Source organism: Podarcis filfolensis (assembly GCF_964270895.1).
Source record: "Podarcis filfolensis genome assembly, chromosome: 15".
Lineage (NCBI taxonomy): Eukaryota > Metazoa > Chordata > Lepidosauria > Squamata > Lacertidae > Podarcis > Podarcis filfolensis.
This window is the reverse complement of record NC_139618.1, coordinates 30,982,263-31,002,141: the sequence shown is the minus strand read 5'-3', so window position 1 is coordinate 31,002,141 and position 19,879 is coordinate 30,982,263. Positions and strand designations below refer to the sequence as shown.

Here is a 19,879-nt window from a genome sequence, read left to right as displayed (position 1 = left end):
TCCCCAACGTTTAGGGGTTGCTATGCATCAGTAAAGCTTTGCCCTGGCAGGCTGTGAGGGTATGCATCTGCTGCAAAAAGCGAACATGCATCTTCTTGGTCCCTAATTTCAAAAAATAACGAAAGGCAGAAACCCTTCATTATTTATGCAGGGCTGCATTTTTTCTTTCTTTCTTTTTTGCTGAGACACCTCCCTCCCCAAAAAACTCAACAGTTTCCCATGTTATCTGTGTAAGCAGTAAAAGGTGACTGTGTCCTATGTTGAAAAGGCTGTCAGAGGACAGTCCCATTTGAAGGGCTGTCCGGCTCAAGTTTGGATTAAAGATAATGAAGGGGCCTCGGATTTGCCCTCAATCAAAATAGCAGGCTGAGAAGACACACAGGTCACCTGTTTAAAGTCTTGTTCCCTTCTATGGTGGGATGTACTACATTTTTATTTCTAAACTTGCGTCTATATTATAAATTAGCATATGCAAATTTCATGCAAATCTCTGCTGTTTCTGGCAGTCCAAAAGTGGCCTCTAAAGAAAGAGCACAGCATACTGGGCAACAGGGAAGAAAATAGTATTTCATGATACACATGGTGATAATCAGCGAAATGTGATGTGCTAGATCAGGCCACTGTCCCCATCCCTTCTCTCTCTATATGCTGTTCTTCCAGACATTAACAAATATGTTATCCCATGCTCACACCCTGCACCCTTCCATCAAGAGGAAGTCAACCATCAATCACTCCAGTTTGGATGTTTGTGGACTTCCATGTCTTGTGGACAGTCAATCTGAAGATACGCATTTCGTGGACCAATCTGTTTTTCAAAGTGATTATTTTCAAAGTGATTATTTTTAGCTTTCTTGTACCAGACAGAGTTCTCATAAAATCAAGACACACCTCCTTGTCTGCTGCACATTATGTGAAAATATAAACTTGTGCACAAATAAATTGTTAAAAGGCTAAAACCCTCAGTGAACAGCTGCCAGGAAGGAGGTCAGAGATGTATTATGCATCTGATTCCCCCATAGTCACCCACCTGGGTGAAAGAATGCAGCAGAGAGGACAATCATGACACAGGTGTGACTCTTTTACCCCACCTGGGCCCTGCTCTGTGTTTGCTGATGCATTGCCATTGAGGAGAATCCCAGCAAGAAGACATGCTGTTTGATTGTTACCTGCTGGCCTGAGAAGGCCAGAACCTCCCAGAAGCCAGGTGGGTATTTTTCTGGGTTTGGGGGGTTGGGGGAGCCCCTACAGGGAGTGCCAGAAGTACATCTTTGTTAGTATTATTAGTAATGCTGGGTTGTTGATTTTTATTTTTGGCTGCTACAGTGTAGATTGTTAAAGCAGATTTATGGGCTTGTTTTGTAGGTCTTTGGGTGGCCTTTTCTCATCTCCCAGTTGGTTCTGAGTGAATATTGTCACGCTTACTGCAGTTTCAGTGATAGATATTTGGGGATCATTGTTTTGCTGCTATACCCAATGGTCACTTTATAACTATGTGTGTAAGTTGTCTAGAAACATTTTGTATTAGGCAACAGTTGGTTACAGGGTGGTACTGATAATGCCAAGGTTGCAGGTTCAATCCCTGTATGGGACAACTGCAATTGCAAGGGGTTGGACTAGATGATCCTCAAGGTCCCTTCTGACTCTACAATTCCATAAAATTAATTTTATAATAATAATACTTCTGGTACATTTTGATCACCTAGCCCATGGGTAGGCAAACTAAGGCCTGAGGGCCGGATCTGGCCCAATCGCCTTCTAAATCCGGCCCACGGACGGTCTGGGAATCAGTGTTTTTTTACATGAGTTTAATGTGTCCTTTTATTTAAAATGCATCTCTGGGTTACTTGTGGGGCTTAGGAATTCGTTCATTTCCCACCCCACCCCCCCCAAAAAATATAGTCTGGCCCCATACAAGGTCTGAGGGACAGTGGACCGGCCCCCTGCTGAAAAAGTTTGCTGACCCCTGACCTAGCTACTACTTGGCATTGAATGGAGGGCACTTCCAGACTTGCCATTGTTGGGGTGGGATACAATCACATACTGGTAAATTCAGGTTGTACAATTATGGTTGATTGGGAGTCCTTGTGCAGCAAACCAACTTCCCCCAAAGATTGGACTTTTTGCATTAAGGCGAGTGATGGTGAAATGTATAGGAAAGTGTCAGACAACACTTGCTTTGATGCAATGTCACCTTAACCCCTGTGCAAACAAATCAGAATGAGTGTTCAGTGAATAGGGTATCTGTAAGAGCCCTGAGATCGTGGGGCATTCTGTAGGTACCCTTCACCCGAATAGGTGTATGCGATTTCTCTTTCGCAATGGAGACCTTCTGTCTGACAAGCTTTCAAATGAATTCACTGCAAAGGCACTTGTAACAACTCTTGTATTAATTTTCCAGTTGTGCTATTGGGGGGAGGGGGTAAGAGAATAGGGTGGGGGGGGGGAGGAAATACACAAGCAGCAGTAAGAAAATGCTCTATGTTCACTCGCAGTAGCCCCCACGGGAAGGGCCTTCTCTGTGATTGTCACACGTCACTCAGATTATGAGCTCAGTCCTCTGTCCACCAACAGTTCCTCTGCAGCTGATCCAGACCAGAGCGTTCCTGTTGTGCGTGTCTGTCTGTGTGTCTGTCTGTGTGTTCTGCTGAGAATCGACACTTTAAAAGTTTTCAACTCCAGGTTTTGTTTTGCTTTTAGTCCAAAGACACACTGTAATATTATGAACACTCAACACCAAACAAAAATAAAGTTAAAAAAAAAAAGAAGACGACCAGAATTAAGCAGTCAGTGCACACTAAGTTACACTAATGACTGTTCCTCTCCCCCTCTACGGAACTTCCTTTAAAGTAAGCCAAACTCTTTGAGGTTGTTTGAAGACAATATTTTTTTTGTGTGATTGCAGTTTGCAAATGGGGCTAAGCGGCAGGAAGGGCAGTAGGCTGGCAAACTTGATAGCTCTGAAGGTGTGCCATCTCCAAAATGTCCAGTCCAGGAAGTGATGTCATAGAGGAAGAGGAAGCGGAGGGGAAAGACACCAGGAGCATTGGTCACCTTCTCTTTGTGAAGTGACCAAGAACAGAGAACTTGACAGGTAGCATGTATGTCTCTCCCCATCAAGTGAAAATGGGAGAGGTAATCTTCAGAGGAATCAGGAAATACAAAATTGCTGGTCAACAGGAAGACCATGTGTTGTCGCAAAACATCCTGCAGCCAGAAGAGCTCATATTTTATGGAATGAAAGAGGGTTCTCCTGTGGTTCTCCTGTGGTGTTGAGTCTACAACCCCAACCCTTTCCCTGAAAGAGGATGCCGTTGTTACACATATGGAAAAGCAACCAACGAAGCTTATGGGTTTTGTTCCGACCTACAGTTACTCAAACGAGTTGCCTGTCTTTGGGCCTTCTGTCGCTCCCATGGCCCCCTAAGCCCAGTCTGCTGCAGGAAGAAAACAGACTTTGTTGTGCTTAAAATTAGTTTGGGTTCAGCTGCCGTAGGTTCTCCCCACCTGCTCAGTAGGGTCAACAGATCCAGGAGGGGAAGATACGTGTCTCTTTGTATGGACTATTTTACCTGCAACACAGACTCCTAGTCCTAGCTCCCATCGCCTTGTGTGTTGGGCTGCAGTTTCTCCTCTTAAGTGAGGAAGAGGGGAGAAAGTGTCTTGAGGCCTTATAAAGAAAAAGTCACTAGAATGCAAATAAAACCACAAAACAACCTCCACCCACCCAGAACCTGCCGACCTCAGGAGGCTCCTCCACCCCGGCTGGCGGCAGGGCTGGGTTTCAGGCTGGGAGGGGAGCTTGCCTTCTTCCAACGTCCCAGCCTGCTGCTCCTCCTCTTCCTCCTCCTCCTCCTCCTCCCCACCACCGCTTCCATGTCCCAGTCCCATCCTCCTCACACATGGGTCTGCATTCTCCTCTGCAGGGGCCGGGAGGGGTCTGAGTTTTGAGAGGAGGACTGGGAGTGGTGGGAAGAGGAGGCCGAGGCCTTGCTGGCTTTGTCGAACTGTACGTAGCCGTCCTGCTTGCCGCTGCTGCTGACGCTGCTGTCGCACTGCGTGTCCAGGAAGGAGCTGCTGTCGCTCATGGAGCCCCGCTGGAATTCCCGCTCGCACAGCTCGATGGAGCTGCTGCCCATGCCCAAGACGAAGCGCTGGCTGTAGTCGTAGAGGCGGTTCTGCCCGCTCAGGGTCGTGTAGATGTTGGTGAAGGACATGCCCGTGGGCACGCGCTGTTTGTTGGCTGGTCTCAGGTCCGGCTGGCAGCCTGAGAGGGAGATGGTGGGAGTGGAGTGGTGGTCCTTGAAGGTGTTCACACTGTAATAACCATTAGTGGGATCCTGGAAGAAATGGGGGGGGGGGAGAGTTATTTCTTGGCTCAGGGTGCGTGTTTTGTGTTTTAGACTTCTTGGTTTATGTTATGTACTGAAGTTCTCACCCTGGGCCAGCAGGGGATACTGTAGATAGTTATGCAAATAAGGGATCGAAAGTGACGTTCAGTGATTGGATAGTTTTAGAAAATTGTTACAGTTACGTTGTACTGGAGCTCTATATAAGCAGGCTGACTGAACCCTTCAGTTCAGTTCTGTTCTGGCCTGTGGATAAACAAGAGCTGTTTGAAGAATCGCTGTGTCGTCTGATATGTTCACCCTCAACTTAACAGTTTATACTGTTGGCTGCGCCTTTATTTAAGAGTACAGTCATACCTTGGAAGTCGAACGGAATCTGTTCCGCAAGTCCGTTCGACTTCCAAAACGTTCGGAAACCAAAGCGCGGCTTCTGATTGGCTGCAGGAAGCTCCTGCACTCAATCGGAAGCCCCGTCGGACGTTTGGCTTCCAAAAGAACGTTCGAAAATTGGAACACTCACTTCCGGGTTTCGATCATTCGGGAGTCAAGGCATTTGAGATCCAAGGTACGACTGTATTTTTTTACCCCAGCATTCAGCCAGAGTGGCTTACACACAATAAATTTAAACAAGGCAGTTCCTGGCCTGCGGACTTGCAATCTAAAAAACACAACATACAAGGGGAAAGGGACAGCAAGGGAAGTGGGAGGGGAAGGAAATTCAGGTGCAAATTCTTAAATAGTAGTACAAGTAGGAGCCATTTTAGGAGTGTCCAAATGACATGTGATCACTGACACGCGGGTACTTTTGGACCCGGAAGAGGGAAATGGTCGCCGCCTGTATTTCAAATCATGCGGGCAGGGAAGAAAGGACATCGGATATCATTGTGGCATCAGGTGATTGACAAGCAAGTGGCCCCACCCACCTGTCACACTTGGCCTGCAGGGATGGTGGTGGCAGATAATTGTTAGGATATCGTTCTGTTCTACCTTAAAAGGGAACAGGCATGACTGTTGGGTCACATGCCTGTTTACTTCCAGCACTTCCGTTTGTATATAGCTTTTGGGTTACTGCTGTTTTGCTGGAGACGAAGGGAAGCAGACATGTTTTCCTTTGTTCTTGAACTATGCTGAATAAAATGCTATACATTATGCTTACACATTTCTCTGTCCGCCTCTTCTGCTGTAAGAAGATTTGCACACTCTGCTGATAGAGCGTGCACGGGTCTCTAAACGTATCTGAGGCTCATGTCGCTGATTGATGCTGTTCCAAGGGAGACTGGCTGCCGGCCGGTGGCTGGAGCCAGCTGGGGGCCTGCCTGATGCCTGCCTGATGCCCCCGTTTTCCCGGCAGTATCCCAACAACAACAATCGGTTCCCTGCCTCTGTTTTAGTATATCTTATCTACAATGAGTTTTGCGTTACGTGGTTTCAGCAGATCTACATTGAGTTTGGCACATTGTTCCCCAAGCTGCCGCTGGAGGCATTTGAGCGCTGCAGTAGCTACCGATTTGAATACTGAACTGGGGGGCTGTTGATGTAACCACAGGATGATGCCATCACATGCTGAACTCCTCTGGGCCGCACTCTCACCCATGTTCTCAATATGATTGAGTCTGGCTGTGTGAATTGCCCCAAATTTCACTATAATTGCTTTGTAAAAGGTGGCAGCGCTGGTGGTTACCAGCTTCTCATGGTATAATGAAGAAGCATGGCTACCTGCTGTGATAAGTACTTGAGCTTATTGTATTGATGCTGATTCTAGTGGCGCTTCATTGGCTTAAACCGGACTTGACTTGTTTTCCTTACTGCTTGCCAGATACAGGTGACTAAGGAATCCCTGGATCTGTTAACCCCAAGGTGGCATTGTTTGCATGAGTAAAGTAGTAAGTATCCTGCTGCCCCTGTGGCCTTACAGATGTTGTCTGGACTACAGCTCCCATCAACTCTTGGCACTGTGTCCACACTGATGGGAACTGAAGTCCAGGACCATTTCCAGGGCCACATGTTTCCCACCCCTGCTGTAGTCAATTACCTTCAAGTTCTGAAACTCCTTCTCTTCCTCCTTGAGCACTTCCAGCTGCTTGAGGACCGAATCCTGCTGGAACTCGCTCCTGTCCATCTGCAAACAGGAGAGGCAGATTAGCAAATACTGTTGAAGCACCCATCCATGGAATTAATCTGGGTTCGTCTTTCAGCCTGTGGCAGCAGGAACGTTGTCAGATACCTCAATGGCACTGCTGGTTGTGAAATGCCTTCTTCCCTCTCACCCCCATATCCAGCATTTTTGGCAGTTTGGACAGGGAGCAGGGTAGAAAGGAGGATGGAATCATCCAGCTGCTGTCAGCAAATCTCCTCCTCCTCCTCCTCTTAGATCTGGGTTGTAGCAGAAGCTCAGTAGCGCAACTCCTCTGCTCAAAACCACCCCTTCCTAATTGAAACGAGTGTTGAGTTTTATATGCACATATTTGCAGAGCAGGTATGGTTTGGCTCTGAGCTTTTGCAGGGGGTCACTGATTCTCACCTGCACCAGTTGAGGGGTCTGAAGTCTTTAGCACCCAACTATTCAGAGAGCTTTTGTCTCATTTCCCTCCTCTCCTGCCCCAAATTAAAGACTGCTTTCTATTTTAGTTAGACAGACGGATCCACAAGGAAGAACCCATTCTCCCAGCCTCATTAGTTTTTCTGCAAAGGATGCTTCTGATTGGGGGCAAAGTACAAGTTAATTAGAATATGGCTTTAATTACCCTTCTTTCAGGAAGGTGGGATGCACGAGATCTGAATAGTTATCAGCCAATTTCTCTGTTGCCTTTTATCTCCTCTAGATATTGATCTCTTCTCTTCAGCATTCCCATTTTTCTCTTTGCCACTGAAGTCTGGGGCTTCTGGTGGAATTACTGCTGCTGAATGCAGAGGCTAATCACAATTCTAAATCTACAATACAGTCCTGATTGTTGCTTGGCGTCTAGCTTTTCTTTTCCTTTCTTTTCCTTTTTTTAAAAAAAGCTTGGCAAATGGTGGCAGAAATCCTTCCCCTGCAGCAGTTTCTCTTGATCTGTCAGAAAGTCTTTGATACAGCTATTTAATGCAATAAATTAAGGCACCTGTTTTTTTGTTTTGCTCGGAGGTGGAAAAAAAAATGCTGGTAGCATCAATTGATTCAATAGAATAAATACATGTGTCAAAAGTATTAAATCTGGGGCGGGGTGAGAAAAGAGAACATACCAGCCAAAATGGGCAATGTGGCCTTTCTGTGGGCTGAATTTCCAGTTGCACTGCAGTCCTGGCCTCTCAGTTTAAAAGGATAGGGGTAAGGAAATTTAGAACCTGCATTGTGTGTGCATATGCAGAGAGAGATCTCTAGGCTGCTAATTTTGAGGGTCACGAAAGGGCTGTAAATTGTTAGTTATTTAATTCAACACTATCTTACTGCCAGGGAGTAGGGAGAGGGGCTTGTGGAATTTTCTGCACCAGCTGTGGTTGGCCCTGGATACACTATAACCTGGCCTGGGATTAGGGTTGGATGGATCTGTCAATTTTGGTTCTCTCAGTTTCCCATTTCCCTCCCATTTTAAACTGAGCTCTCCACATTTCAGCAGCAATCTGTGGATTTTTTAAAATAAAATTTGACAGCATTTTGGTGTGAATTTTCTCCAATAAACCTATTTTTGTATGCAATTTGACTCAGTGTACACATTTTTTGTTGCTATTTTCATTAATATGTGCGTTTTGATGCACACTAACCATTGTACAGTAGTACTTTGGTTCTCGAACGTAATCCGTTCCGGAAGTCTGTTCGACTTCTGAAACGTTCGAAAACCAAGGCACAGCTTCCGATTGGTGCAGGCGCCCCGGAAACAATAGCCGACAACTGCATTGGACGTTCAGCTTTCAAAAAATGTTTGAAAACCGGAACACTTACTTCTGGGTTTTCTGCATTTGGGAGCCAAAATGTTCAAGTACCAAGGCGTTCAAGTACCAAGGCATTTTTATGCACGTTACTTGCTGGGTAACTGCATTGCAAAATGTGGAGATGTGCAGAATTTGAAGGAAGCTGTTTTTTGGGGGGAGGGGATTGTTTTATAAAGTATGAATTTGATAGCTTTGTGTTTAAATGTAAACTTCATTGAATTTATCCCCCAGCCCCCAGCCCAGCCTGGGTGTGTGTGTATTGGCATTGGCCATTTGATGCTGTCTCAGGCAGTACCCAGGTGAGTACAATCTAAGGGGTTGTATCTGATGCTAGTCCTACTCAGAGTAGAGCCACTGAAGTTAATGAACATTATTAACTTAGGTTCCTTAATTTCAGTGGGACTATTCTGAGTAGAATTTCGTTGGATACTACCCTGTGCCTTTAAATAGCTTGTGGTTTCCTTGTTGATCCTGAAAAATGTCATTTTGGTTCCTTTGTAAAGGGGTTGATGATAGTCAATCCCCTGCTGTCTTTGCAGTTCAGATCCCAAAGCAGGGAAGGGGAATGTTTTTGTGTTGTTGAGGGGACCACATTCTGGCAGTGGGCTATCTCTTCTTTCAGCCAGCCTAGTCATGCTCAGGACTGAATCCAAGATCTTCCGCATGCAAAACATGTACTGTGTCTATGAGCTGTGGTCCCGTCTTAAAACTTAATTGTGTTGAAGTCAGCAGCTCTGCGTGCTCAGGTTCAAGTCTACAGTAGATCTTGGGCTGATCACTTGAGGAATGAGAAGCAGGGATTTAACCCTTGTGCCACCACCATCCAACACTAAGAGGCGCTGTAGTGTGGGTTAGGAAGTCCACTCAGTGGTGGCTGTTCCTCAATGGAACTGATGGAGTGTAAGGCAGGGAGACCAACAGTAGGTGGAGCCAGAGCCTATGAGAGACAGAACCATCTCCTCTCCTGATTGGTTGTAAGAAGGCAGGCTGGTGGGGATTGGCTTAGCATAGACTGAGGTGGCTGGGGCAGTGCCTGATTTGCCTGAATGGATCTGCCTTCATTGAGTCCACTGCTTCAGAGCTCATCCCAGCCTAGGTGGTCTTCGGCAAGGACTTATCTTTGTGGCTCCAGACAGTAGTTTTGAAAGCTTCTCTTCCTTTTGGAAGCTGAAGTGAACAAACATGTATGCAATTTTCACACAAGGCAATGTACTTGGGCACACTCCCCACTCCCTTCACTTTCAGTAAGCTTATCTCTCTGCACATCCATCTCTGGAGCAGTTCTGAGATGTAAATAGCGGCATTAATCAGCAGGTGGCAGTATAACCATATCAGCTCAACTCACTGTGTGTATGTTAGAGAGCTGGTTAGCTCCAGAAAAGCACAGTTGTTCACAAAGGAAAAGCCACATGAGTTAATTTATAATTCTAGAATTAAGCCATTCATTAGTGTGACCTTTAATAAAGTTTACACTGCGGTTTAGTTCAATATGATCTCACTCCAGCAACTAACAGCTGGAGGCTCATTCCCTCCTCCTTTCCTTTATACTCTCTTCCATTTCCACCTATTCCCCAGACCTGCCCCTTAAATTCGGTGGGTTGATATAGGTATATATATTTTCAAAGCCCCGCTGGGTGCAAAAGAGGGTCTTCCTCTCAGCTGATCTGCCTTAGCAACCTGATACACCTTGAGGGCTTGGGCACTGCAATTAGAAGACTTGATTTTAGTACGGACAGAGGAGACTGGATAAATCAAAGACAATGGAACTGTGATTCCCCCTTCACCTATTAACTATGGAGCACATGGCTTATGGAATAAGTGCTATGTATTATCTTGCATACTAGTAGCAAACCCATTCTCTGAGTGTCAGTACGTGACTCAGCCAAACCAGCGCTATCCACAGGCTAAAGGGAGGTATCAACAGGCTCAGAAGATGGGCAGCTGGAAGTGCATCTTGCTGCAGCAAAGGAGCAACCAAGAGCCCACTTTGAGCTCCCAACCGCCCCTTGGAAGCCTTTCCCCACTCACCCCTGATGTGGTTCAGTGTGGTACCTGAATTTCAAGCCTTGTGCAAAGCTCTGTAAGTGTATACAGCCATACCTCGGGTTACAGATGCTTCAGGTTGCGCATTTCGGGATACAGACATGCCAAAACCTGGAAGTCCCGGATTGGGTTACTTCCAGGTTTCGGCGCTCGTGCATGCACAGAAGTACTAAATCGTGCTTTGCACATGCGCAGAAGCGCCAAATCACAACCCGCACGTGCGCAGACGCGGCACTGTGCTGCGGGATGCGGACGCTGCGGGTTGCAAACGTGCCTCCAGCACAGATCATGTTCACAACCCAAGCGTCCACTGTATTCTGAAAAGGATTGCAATGGGAAAGCTCTGAATTTAAGAAGGTGAGTGCACGTGTGAATTTGGAGAGCAGGGACAAAAGCTAATATTGTTAATAATAATAATAGGACTTCTGGATGCACAGAGGAATAAAATGTGTGTGTGCACACGCTCAGGTTTAGTTACTATCTACATTAGTGCTCAAATAGTGGGGAAAGCTGGTGTGTGTGTATTTCCCTTAACGTTACTGATGAGCCTTACCCTGATTCTCCACAATTTTGGTCAAATTGTCACACACACACACACACACACACACACACACACACACCTCAGCACTTTGTAGTCTTTAAAAACAACAGAGCTGCTTTGAGAGGAAGAGCACAATATATATTTACTAAGTAAAAACAATAAATTAATAGTGAAAGGAGTTGTTGTAAAAAGTACCTTATTCTACATAGGGTAAGGGAAGGAACAAAATAAAAGTTCTGGGACATGGATACAGTGTGGTATCTTGATGAAACCATAGAAAAGAAGAGCAGCAGAGAGTTCTTCTTCCTGTTCTACACAGATGCATTATGGGAGAAATGAGGGAATCCATTTCAAGTCTCTGAAACTTAGTCCAGTGATAACTAAGCATGTGACCGGTTAAGCTAAGAAAGTGACTGACAACTCAGCTGCCTTCCAGCCACCTGGCCTGCAGCTTTGGGACGATGGATCATGTTAGGAAGGATCCACTGCAGCCTCAGATCACAGCTGGGTGTGCCATAACAAAGCACACTCTTGGGAAACTTTGCTTTGAGGAACACAGCAAACAAACTCCAGTCCCAATTAGCAAAACCACAGTGGCAACAATGCAAAATGGATTCAAAAAGTGACGTGACCTGGCAGGATTAGCAAGTATCAGGGAAATGCAGCCAACCTCTTCTTACTCTCTTGCCAAAATACTTGAAATTGGCAGACTTCTTCCTTAGGCACCGAGTTTGTTGCACACAGACCCGGGCTTCTAGAATCATGGGGAGCTGTGTTCTACTGAGTCAGATCACAGATCCAATTGTCTACAATGACCAACAGTGACTTTCTAGATTTCAAGCGGAGTTTCTCTTGGTCCACCTGGTGATGCTGGCGATTGGACTTGAGACCACTGGTCAATGTCCCTTCCTGGCTTAAGGGGAATATTGATTTGATCAATGCCCTTTGTTCCCTTGCTTCAGGACCTCCTAGGATCTGTCCTGTCGCTCAGGGCCATGACAAGGCTATGAGTGGCCATCCTTGAATCTAAAGTGGTGCATCCATCTCAAGGCCACTGAAATCAGCAGCTTGAGCTGGAGAACTTGAAGTGCAGCAAGCATCAGCCCATTTTATTTTTTTTTTTTTTTAAATAATATTTATTAAAATTTTTCAAAAATACAAAAAATATCACTTTACGGGACTCCCCCCTTCCCCCACCCCTACCATATTCCCCTTTCATATTGTTGGCCAAACAAGTTCCCCATTCAAATTGAAACTTAATTTGTTTTACAGTAAAAAAAAGAAAAAAAAAAAAACCCAGTGTTCTTTCCCCAAGACCCACCCCATGTCATTCCACAATTTCCATTTTTTAATAAAAGAAGCACCCCAGATAATAGAAACAGAAAAGGTAGAGAATAAAAAAATATAATGAATAATAGACCAATTCAACAAAAAATAACCAAGTTGGCAAGCCTTTGGAGTTTTAGTTCTCCCCCCCCTGTCCCCGGTTTAATTTCCCCCTGACCATCAACCCCTGGTGTCTGCCTGGAATTCTTAAGACCATAAATCACAACTTTTCCCCAGCTCCTTGCTGGCTTTTTCTTTTTTAAAATTAAAAATAAATTTTTTTGAAAATCAAAATTATTATTATTATCATTATTTTTCAAAACTTTAACTTCAGTCTTTAATAAAACTGTAATAGAACTCCCTCCATTGTTCTTTCCAGGTTGTAGTCTGATTTCCCTTTGTTCCGCTGCTAAAACGTTGTAGTTCGAAAGTTTGGTAAGTCTGCAGGGATGGTTGTTATTCAGGGGCAAAACCTTACGTTCAGTCCCTTCCTTTCTTCAATAGAAAAATCTATTGTCTCCTTTAAAAAAACAAAAAAGAGAACACCCTGAAGACGAGATGTTATTTCCGTTTTGCAGCTTTCCCAGAAGATAACCAGTCCTGTAAAGTTCCATTGGTGTTTTTCCACTTTCCCAATCCTTGTAATGTCCCGAAACTCCTCAAGGGGGATTGTTGTATCTTTGTTTCCTCTAATCCAAAAGTCAATTTGTTATCCATATTCGCCATTTTGTATCCAAATTTTAACAAGTTGTAGCAAATTGTATCAAATTTAACCAGCCAAGTTCTCATAATAAAATCCACTCCGCTTTTCGACTTTGACAGCTATTTTGACAGCTGTCAAGATCTCCGACTCCTTTCACCAGGCTCTCTCTTCAGTCACCCCGGTTCCCAGGGGGGGGGGTTGCGTTTCCCTTCTCCAGTTCCTCCTCCAGCACAGTTCTTGTAGTTCCCCATCGTGAAATTTTGGATTTTTATCAGCAATGCAAGCCTTTTTGGGTCTTGGTTTCCCCGTCCTTGTTTTGGAAAGTTTACAATAGGGAGGGGACTGACTTCCTTTTTGGATCCCCCCCGCTCGTATCCAATTCGAAAAAAAAAATTTTTTTTTTCCTCCTTTTGAACCCGATTTCCAAATTTACTCACGGGTTGTTGTTGAAAAGTCCGAATTTTCAATGGAAGAAGTCAGCGCTCTCCGCCGAATGGCATGCGGCTTCGCTCAGCAGGGGAAGCAGAGAACTCAAGGCACCACGCTTCTCCCCGGCACCCGATCCGTAGCCTTTAAAAAGGCTCCTTCACGAGTCGGGAGGGCGCTAACGGTGCAAGCCGAGTCTCCATGTCCACGGCCTCCGTGGCCGTGGTTTCTAAGGGTCCCCGCATCGCCGGTGCGGTAGAACCCAGCCCCTGCCGAGCAGACTCCCTCCGGAGCTCGGAGGGAGTCCGCCATTCGGCGATGGCGCCAACCCGGAAGCTCAGCATCAGCCCATTTTAGCTGGCAAAGGCAGAAGTCCTGACTCACTGCTATGATCATGCTATTTATACCACGTCTGGCCAATCCAGATGCTCCATACTGCCAGCCAATTGCAGAGGGCAATGTTGGCCACCCCTATAATCCCTCCGTGCCTGAGCGTGCTGCGTGCCTGCAGCCCATAGCACCTCGCTAGGTTTCCTTCCCATCCCAGAGTTCAAGCCCAGAGATCCTGAAACTACACATGTTTATTTAGGAATAGATGTAGGTGCCTTATATCAGGCAATGACATTTGTCCATCGAGACCAAATCTGCTGTAACAGGGGCATGGCAGTTCCATACAGGGAACTCCGTCACCCACCTGGTAACTTCAAATGCCTTTTCCTGGTTGTGATTGTGATGTACTGGACCTGCAAAATCCTATGAGCTGAATTGCTGCCCGTGCTGCTTTCTCATGAGGAAACTAACCAGGCGGTTTGTGGGCAAGTGGGGCAGGGAAGCAAAACCAGGAAGAGGAATCTTATTGCTACATGTCACACTGCTGACAAAAGCATCGATTTTGTTATTTAGATGTTGGTGAGATTTAATGAAAAGCATAAAATGGAAAGTGCTTGGCTAGATTATCCCCGTGAACAGAATACTCATCAGGAAGCACTCAAAGCACATGTTTGGAAGAAGGGTGTCGAAAAGAATGGGAGAGCTTTGGCCCAGCAGTCAACGTGGAACTGGTCTACTGGCCAGGATGGTAAAAGGGACTAAGAAGTAAGCCTTTTGTAGCATCAAGGGAAGGAGAAGGTGTTGAGAGTGTTTTGCAGAATGGGGTGAGGAACAGGTTAGAGAGATTTATTGACTGATATTTTCTGAAAAGGTCTTCTCTAGTGCTTTAACCTCTAAGCACCTTACAGTAACGCATCTCAATAATAAAAATGCTGCAGTCATAATAAAACACCTAAAATCAGCATTAAATGGTTTTTAGCTTTGTATAAGTTATCACTGGCGGTTCCCTTGCTGCGAGAAGCCAAGTTACAGGGAACCAGGCAGAGGGCCTTCTCGGTAGTGGCGCCCTCCCTGTGGAACTCCCTCCCACCAGATGTCAAAGAGAACAACAACTACCAGACTTTTAGAAGACATCTGAAGGCAGCCCTGTTTAGGGAAGCTTTGAATGTTTGACAGACTACAGTCATACCTCGGGTTGAATACGCTTTGAGTTGAGCGTGTTCGAGTTGCGCTCTGCAGCAACCCGGAAGTAACGGAGTGCGTTACTTCCAGGTTTCGCTGCTTGCGCATGCGCAGACACTCAAAATGACACCACGTGCATGCGCAGAAGCGGCGAAAAGCTCTGGAACGGATCCCATTCATTTCTTCATGTTTCTAAAAGGAGATGATAATAAAGTCTGCATTGGCAAAGTGGTATGCCCTTAATAGAGATGGCTGTGTGTTAATGATCCAGCTGGGAGTCCTGCATTGAGATTCCTGCATTGTAGGGTGTTGGACTGGGTGGTCCTCAGATTCCCTTCTGACTCTGCAGTTCTATGATTCTATGGAAACATGGCTCTCTTGTTGTGTATGGACCCCAAGGACAACCTTGTCCTGTTAGCTGTCAGGTAAGGGATGTGCCTCCCTCTCTGGGCACCTGCTTTTGTATATAATGCAAACTCTTCTCCTGGACTCACTGGCTCTCCCTTCCTGGCCGCCATATGGCCAAAGATTCCAATATGCTTTTGAGCTTTGGTTACGCTGCTGTCAACACAGATGGCTGGCGATAAAGCTACCCACAGACCTGTTAAAGTTGAGTAGCTGCCATTAACTTATTGCCAGGACCGTTGAATTCAAGGGCATGTCCAGATTTTGTGGGGAAGTGGAGGTGGAGGGAAAACAAGACAAATGGCTCCTAATTCCTTCTGGCACCGCCGCTCGCCAGCAAACAATGTCAGACTGGGAAGCGAGTGGTGGCCGAGTTAGGGATTAAGCCAGAGAGCCACTCTGTGGCTCAAACTCAGCAACCAAGTAGGGATTGTTTTGTTTTGAAAACTGCCGCTGCCCGCCCCCCCACCCCGTTCCTGGAGCAAACAAGGTCTTTGCTAATCAATTTAGCCAGTGTCCTTGAGTTACACCATGGCACAAGCTGGTGTTGTGAAGCCTGATGATCATACAAACTTCCACCATTGGAAGGCAGCAGTTGGCTGTTTTTTAGAGAGGTTGACTGCTGCTGCTGGCTGTTTTGTAGTAACGACAACACTCACTGTGTGCTCCAAGTGCCTTGCCTTGCATTTATTAGCTCAGTAAACATTAAAAATAACTCTGTAAGAGAGGGGACAATCATCCTTACAGACTCTCTCTCTCTCTCTCTCTCTCTCTCTCTCTCTCTCTCACACACACACACACACACACACACACACATCTATGCAGGACATATGGGCAGGACACAACCCAAATATGCAGGATGTAACCAAAATGTGCAGCGAGAAAAGTGCACCACAAGCGATACCTGCAATAAAATGTTGTAGCGCCAAGTGCTCCTGTTCCCTCTACCAGCCAGCCTCCACCATACTCTGATAGATGCAAGCTCCCCGCTCCCTCTTCATTGTGTGGGTTGAAATGTTTGAGATGGGGTGGGGAAGGCGCACAATTCATCCTTGCGTGTGAGTACTGGGTGGGAGACAGCAACCTGGGTGTGACTGACAGGTGGCAATCTGTATTATTTTATACAGTTCTGTCAGTGGATGGTATCATTGTTGTCTTGGTGTTCTTGTCATATATTTCAGGTTGAGTAGAAAGATTGATTGGTGATGGAGTGGGAGATAATTGGAACTCCTGGGTGGGATGGTGTGTTTGTGTGTACTGATGAATGCATGTGAGGTGTGGGAGTAGAATGGGTTGAGTGATATGGAACAAGCAGTTCGTACTGTATGGTTTTGTGTAACTGTAAGGCAGAATTTGGGTGTGATGTCTTTGCGTTAGTGGGATGAGTGTTGTATACTGAGGGTCAGGATGTGCCTTGCAAGAGGCGGGGTGAAGAGGGAAGGGATCTCTGACGCTAAAAGATGTTTCAAAATGTGCTGCTATGTTTTCGTTTGGGTTTTTAAAAGTTGTTTTTATGCATTATGTTGTAGTTTTCTTTTATATTGCATTGTATTTTATTATACAGTAGTTTCTGTTGGAGATTATGCATACTGGCTGGAGAATGAACAAAATACAGTCGATATGATCACATTACTTACGTATATTGACCGAGAGATGTGCCCAATTCCTTCTTTACAGAAGGATTCTGGACATATACCTCCTGACACCTGGTGAATGTGCACAGTGGCTGGTTATTATGCACATTAACTACTCAATAAGTGAAATAAGTGATGCTCAGGACTCGGCCACTTTGAAAAAAGCCACTGTTTCTTGTTCCATCACAAAACAAAACAAAACTTTATGTGAGTGTGCATTAACTGGGCACTTGGACTTTCACTGTGGTTTCCAGTACAGCAGCAAAAGTCACACCCCAAACTTAGCGAACATGCTGGAGTGGCCCATCCTGCAAGCATTTACAACCTGGTCTTGGTTCCACTTCTACATGAGCTACTTTAGCATCCTGTCTGGCAAATTCCCATTACAATCAGGCACATTTAAGTCAAGCGTTTAATGAGCAATTGCAGTTGTTAATGTGCCAGCAGTGCAGCTGAGATGATACCTTTTCGTTCTCCACGTTGCATTTTTAGAGTTAGGTAACAAATTGAAAACTTTCTGCAATTCACATAATCATGCTGTTTGACATTTTAAAAAAACAATCATTTACCGTATTTTCTGCCCCATAGGACGCACCTAGCTTTTTTTTTGGGGGGGGGGAAATAAAGAAAAAAAAAATCCCCCCCCCCAGGCGCGGGGCTGGCGCGGGGGAAGCCCGAGCTTCCCCCAATCCCAGCCCCAAGAACAGCCTGCTATCCGCAAGCCTAGGGAGGCCAGCGGTAAGTTGCGCAGGTCTTCCCAGTCTTCGGAATGCAGGCAGCTCTGCGCAGCCATCGGGAGGTGGGCGCGAAGTGGCGCCGGTCTCCCGAGGGTTGCGCAGAGCTTCCTGAAGCCTGGAGAGCGGGAGGGGTCGGTGCGCACCGACCCCTCTCGCTCTCCAGGCTTCAGCAAAAGCCTGCATTCGCCCCATAGGACGCACACACATTTCCCCTTCATTTTTGGAGGGGAAAAAGTGCGTCCTATAGGGCGAAAAATACGGTACATCAAACACTGACTGAGTGTCCTGATGGTGGTCACTGTATAGTTGTGGCTGGATCTATGATGCTAGTTCTGACCTGCAAGGATGGAAGGCTTCCTATCAGCAAAGTGACATGTAGAGGTAGCCTGTTCAATAAAGAAGCAGGAGCAGCTCATTTTTTCATAACAAAGTGAGAGGCTCAAGCATTCTTAAGCTAAAACAGGTGTGGAACCTCAGGTCCAGAGGCCAGATGTGCCTCTAACTGGCCCTTGGGACTCCCTTCAGGGGAAACCACACCCTTTCTATCCAGACCACACCTCTCACCAGATTTGCTTCATACTCTCTGAGGTTTTTTGTTTACCTGGAAGGTATCATTGATTTGTGATAATGACTCTTGTTGCCTAGATGGAGGATAGGCTGTGTGTGTGTGTGTGTGTGTGTGCATAGGAACTAGCCTACAGTACAAAGGTAAAAGTTGCACTTGTTGCTCTACACACTGATGCTCATGGTACTACTAGGCTCACATTGATCATAGCTCCCCACACAAATACCAACCAGCTTTCTATTGCACAGCCTGCTCCAATCTCTGCTGTTGGTTTAAACATGAAATATGTTGTGCACCAGTCACTGATCCTTCTCATCTCCTCTCCCTTCTTTTTCTCTCTCCCCACAAATTTGCAATGACTGTGGGGAAGCTTCTTAGAACACTTTCCACAGCTCCAAATGAGCAGTGTTTTGATCTAGAACACAGTTGATAGCTATCCAGGGTCGCTTTGGGTCATGTGTGATGATAAGGTTTCTGAAAAGATCCAGGCTATTAATGTGATTACTAGCATCTGCTGGGAAGATCCAGCTTTCCCAAAGAGGTAGACTTTCAGTGAGTGACAGCCTGATCCAAAGTAATTTCAGGACCTGGCACCTGAGGCTTGTAAAGGATGGCAAGATATGCAGTGTCAAAGGGAGGGGGTGAAGTTGGAGTCAATCCACTTTAACTGCACAAGATTATGAGGCAGAGAGGCAGAGAATTCATTGACAAAGGCGGAAAGGATGAAATTAATTACAGCTCTAAAATCAATAAAGACTTGATCTCTTTCTCTCTGTTTTTTTAAAAAGTTATTGACAATGAAAGTGAAAGAAAAATGGTGGGGTGAAAAGGACATAACACAGACTTGGGGTGTGTGTTGTGTGCAGGCATGGATGGTATTGTACAGTACACACACATGTATGGCACACAGCAGAGTCTTTCAAAATGGGGGGAAATGGCAAAGATCAAGCTCTGACTTCCACAGTCAGAAGGAAAGAGAGGAGGTATATGAGAAGAGGAGACAGAAATTATCATCCCATCCTAAAGATGAGAGTAGTTCTGTTGATGTGGAACAGCTCACCCTATTGTAACAGCAGCTTAATGTATTTCATCTGGCTTTAAGGCCCACATGCTTTCAAACACAGCTTCACAACAATAAGGGCTGGAATAAGGGCTGTTGTTGTTTTTTTCATTTACAAAGGCTGAGATTTTCTGGAATCTGCTCCTCAGCAGTCAATGGCGTGGTGCTCACCTGACCTCCCAACAACTGAGCCACTGCTGCTTACCAGGAAGGAGAGGGATGAAGCAGTAGGGAGGTCAGTGCAGTACAAATGCACTGGCAGAGCCAGCTCCTGCCTCTGCCTCTGCTCCACACCAACCTCCCTATTGGCTCCCCACTTCTTCCTAGTAAGCAGCACCAATTCAGCTGCTGGGAGCACTGCTGTCCACTACTGCTGCTCCTGAAGTCACATCCTGCACTTTTACAAATTGCAAAATATGCACACAACCCAGTTACTAGAGGTCTGGTGAGTGTTCGTTTCTGATTTAGCTGGTGTTCTGTCTGCCATACTTCATTTGCAACTTATGCTACACCTAGGGATTTGAGATAAATTTGATTTTGTTTGCACTTAAAAGCAAACCTACCAAATTTGCACTTTCTGAAACAATGTGTGGAAAAACACACACCCTGGAAAGTGTTTGTTTGTTTGTTGTTTGTACATTTTTAACCCAGCTTTCCTCTGAGGAGAACAAG

The 19,879-nt window shown here is 45.7% G+C and overlaps 1 protein-coding gene across 3 annotated transcripts in view; it reads right to left on the bottom strand.

The window, feature by feature from the left end:
• Positions 1–2,367: 2,367 nt before the first annotated feature.
• The window catches only part of KIRREL3 (kirre like nephrin family adhesion molecule 3), a 738,847-nt gene continuing 721,335 nt past the window's right edge, over positions 2,368–19,879 (bottom strand). For all 3 annotated transcript variants that reach the window (XM_083588556.1, XM_083588558.1, XM_083588557.1), the window contains 2 exons: positions 6,379–6,465; positions 2,368–4,337 (listed from right to left, as the gene is read on the bottom strand). In XM_083588556.1, the coding sequence (XP_083444682.1) occupies positions 3,894–4,337; positions 6,379–6,465 (531 nt within the window). In that variant the 3' untranslated portion in view covers positions 2,368–3,893. The remainder of the gene's footprint in view (positions 4,338–6,378; positions 6,466–19,879) is intronic.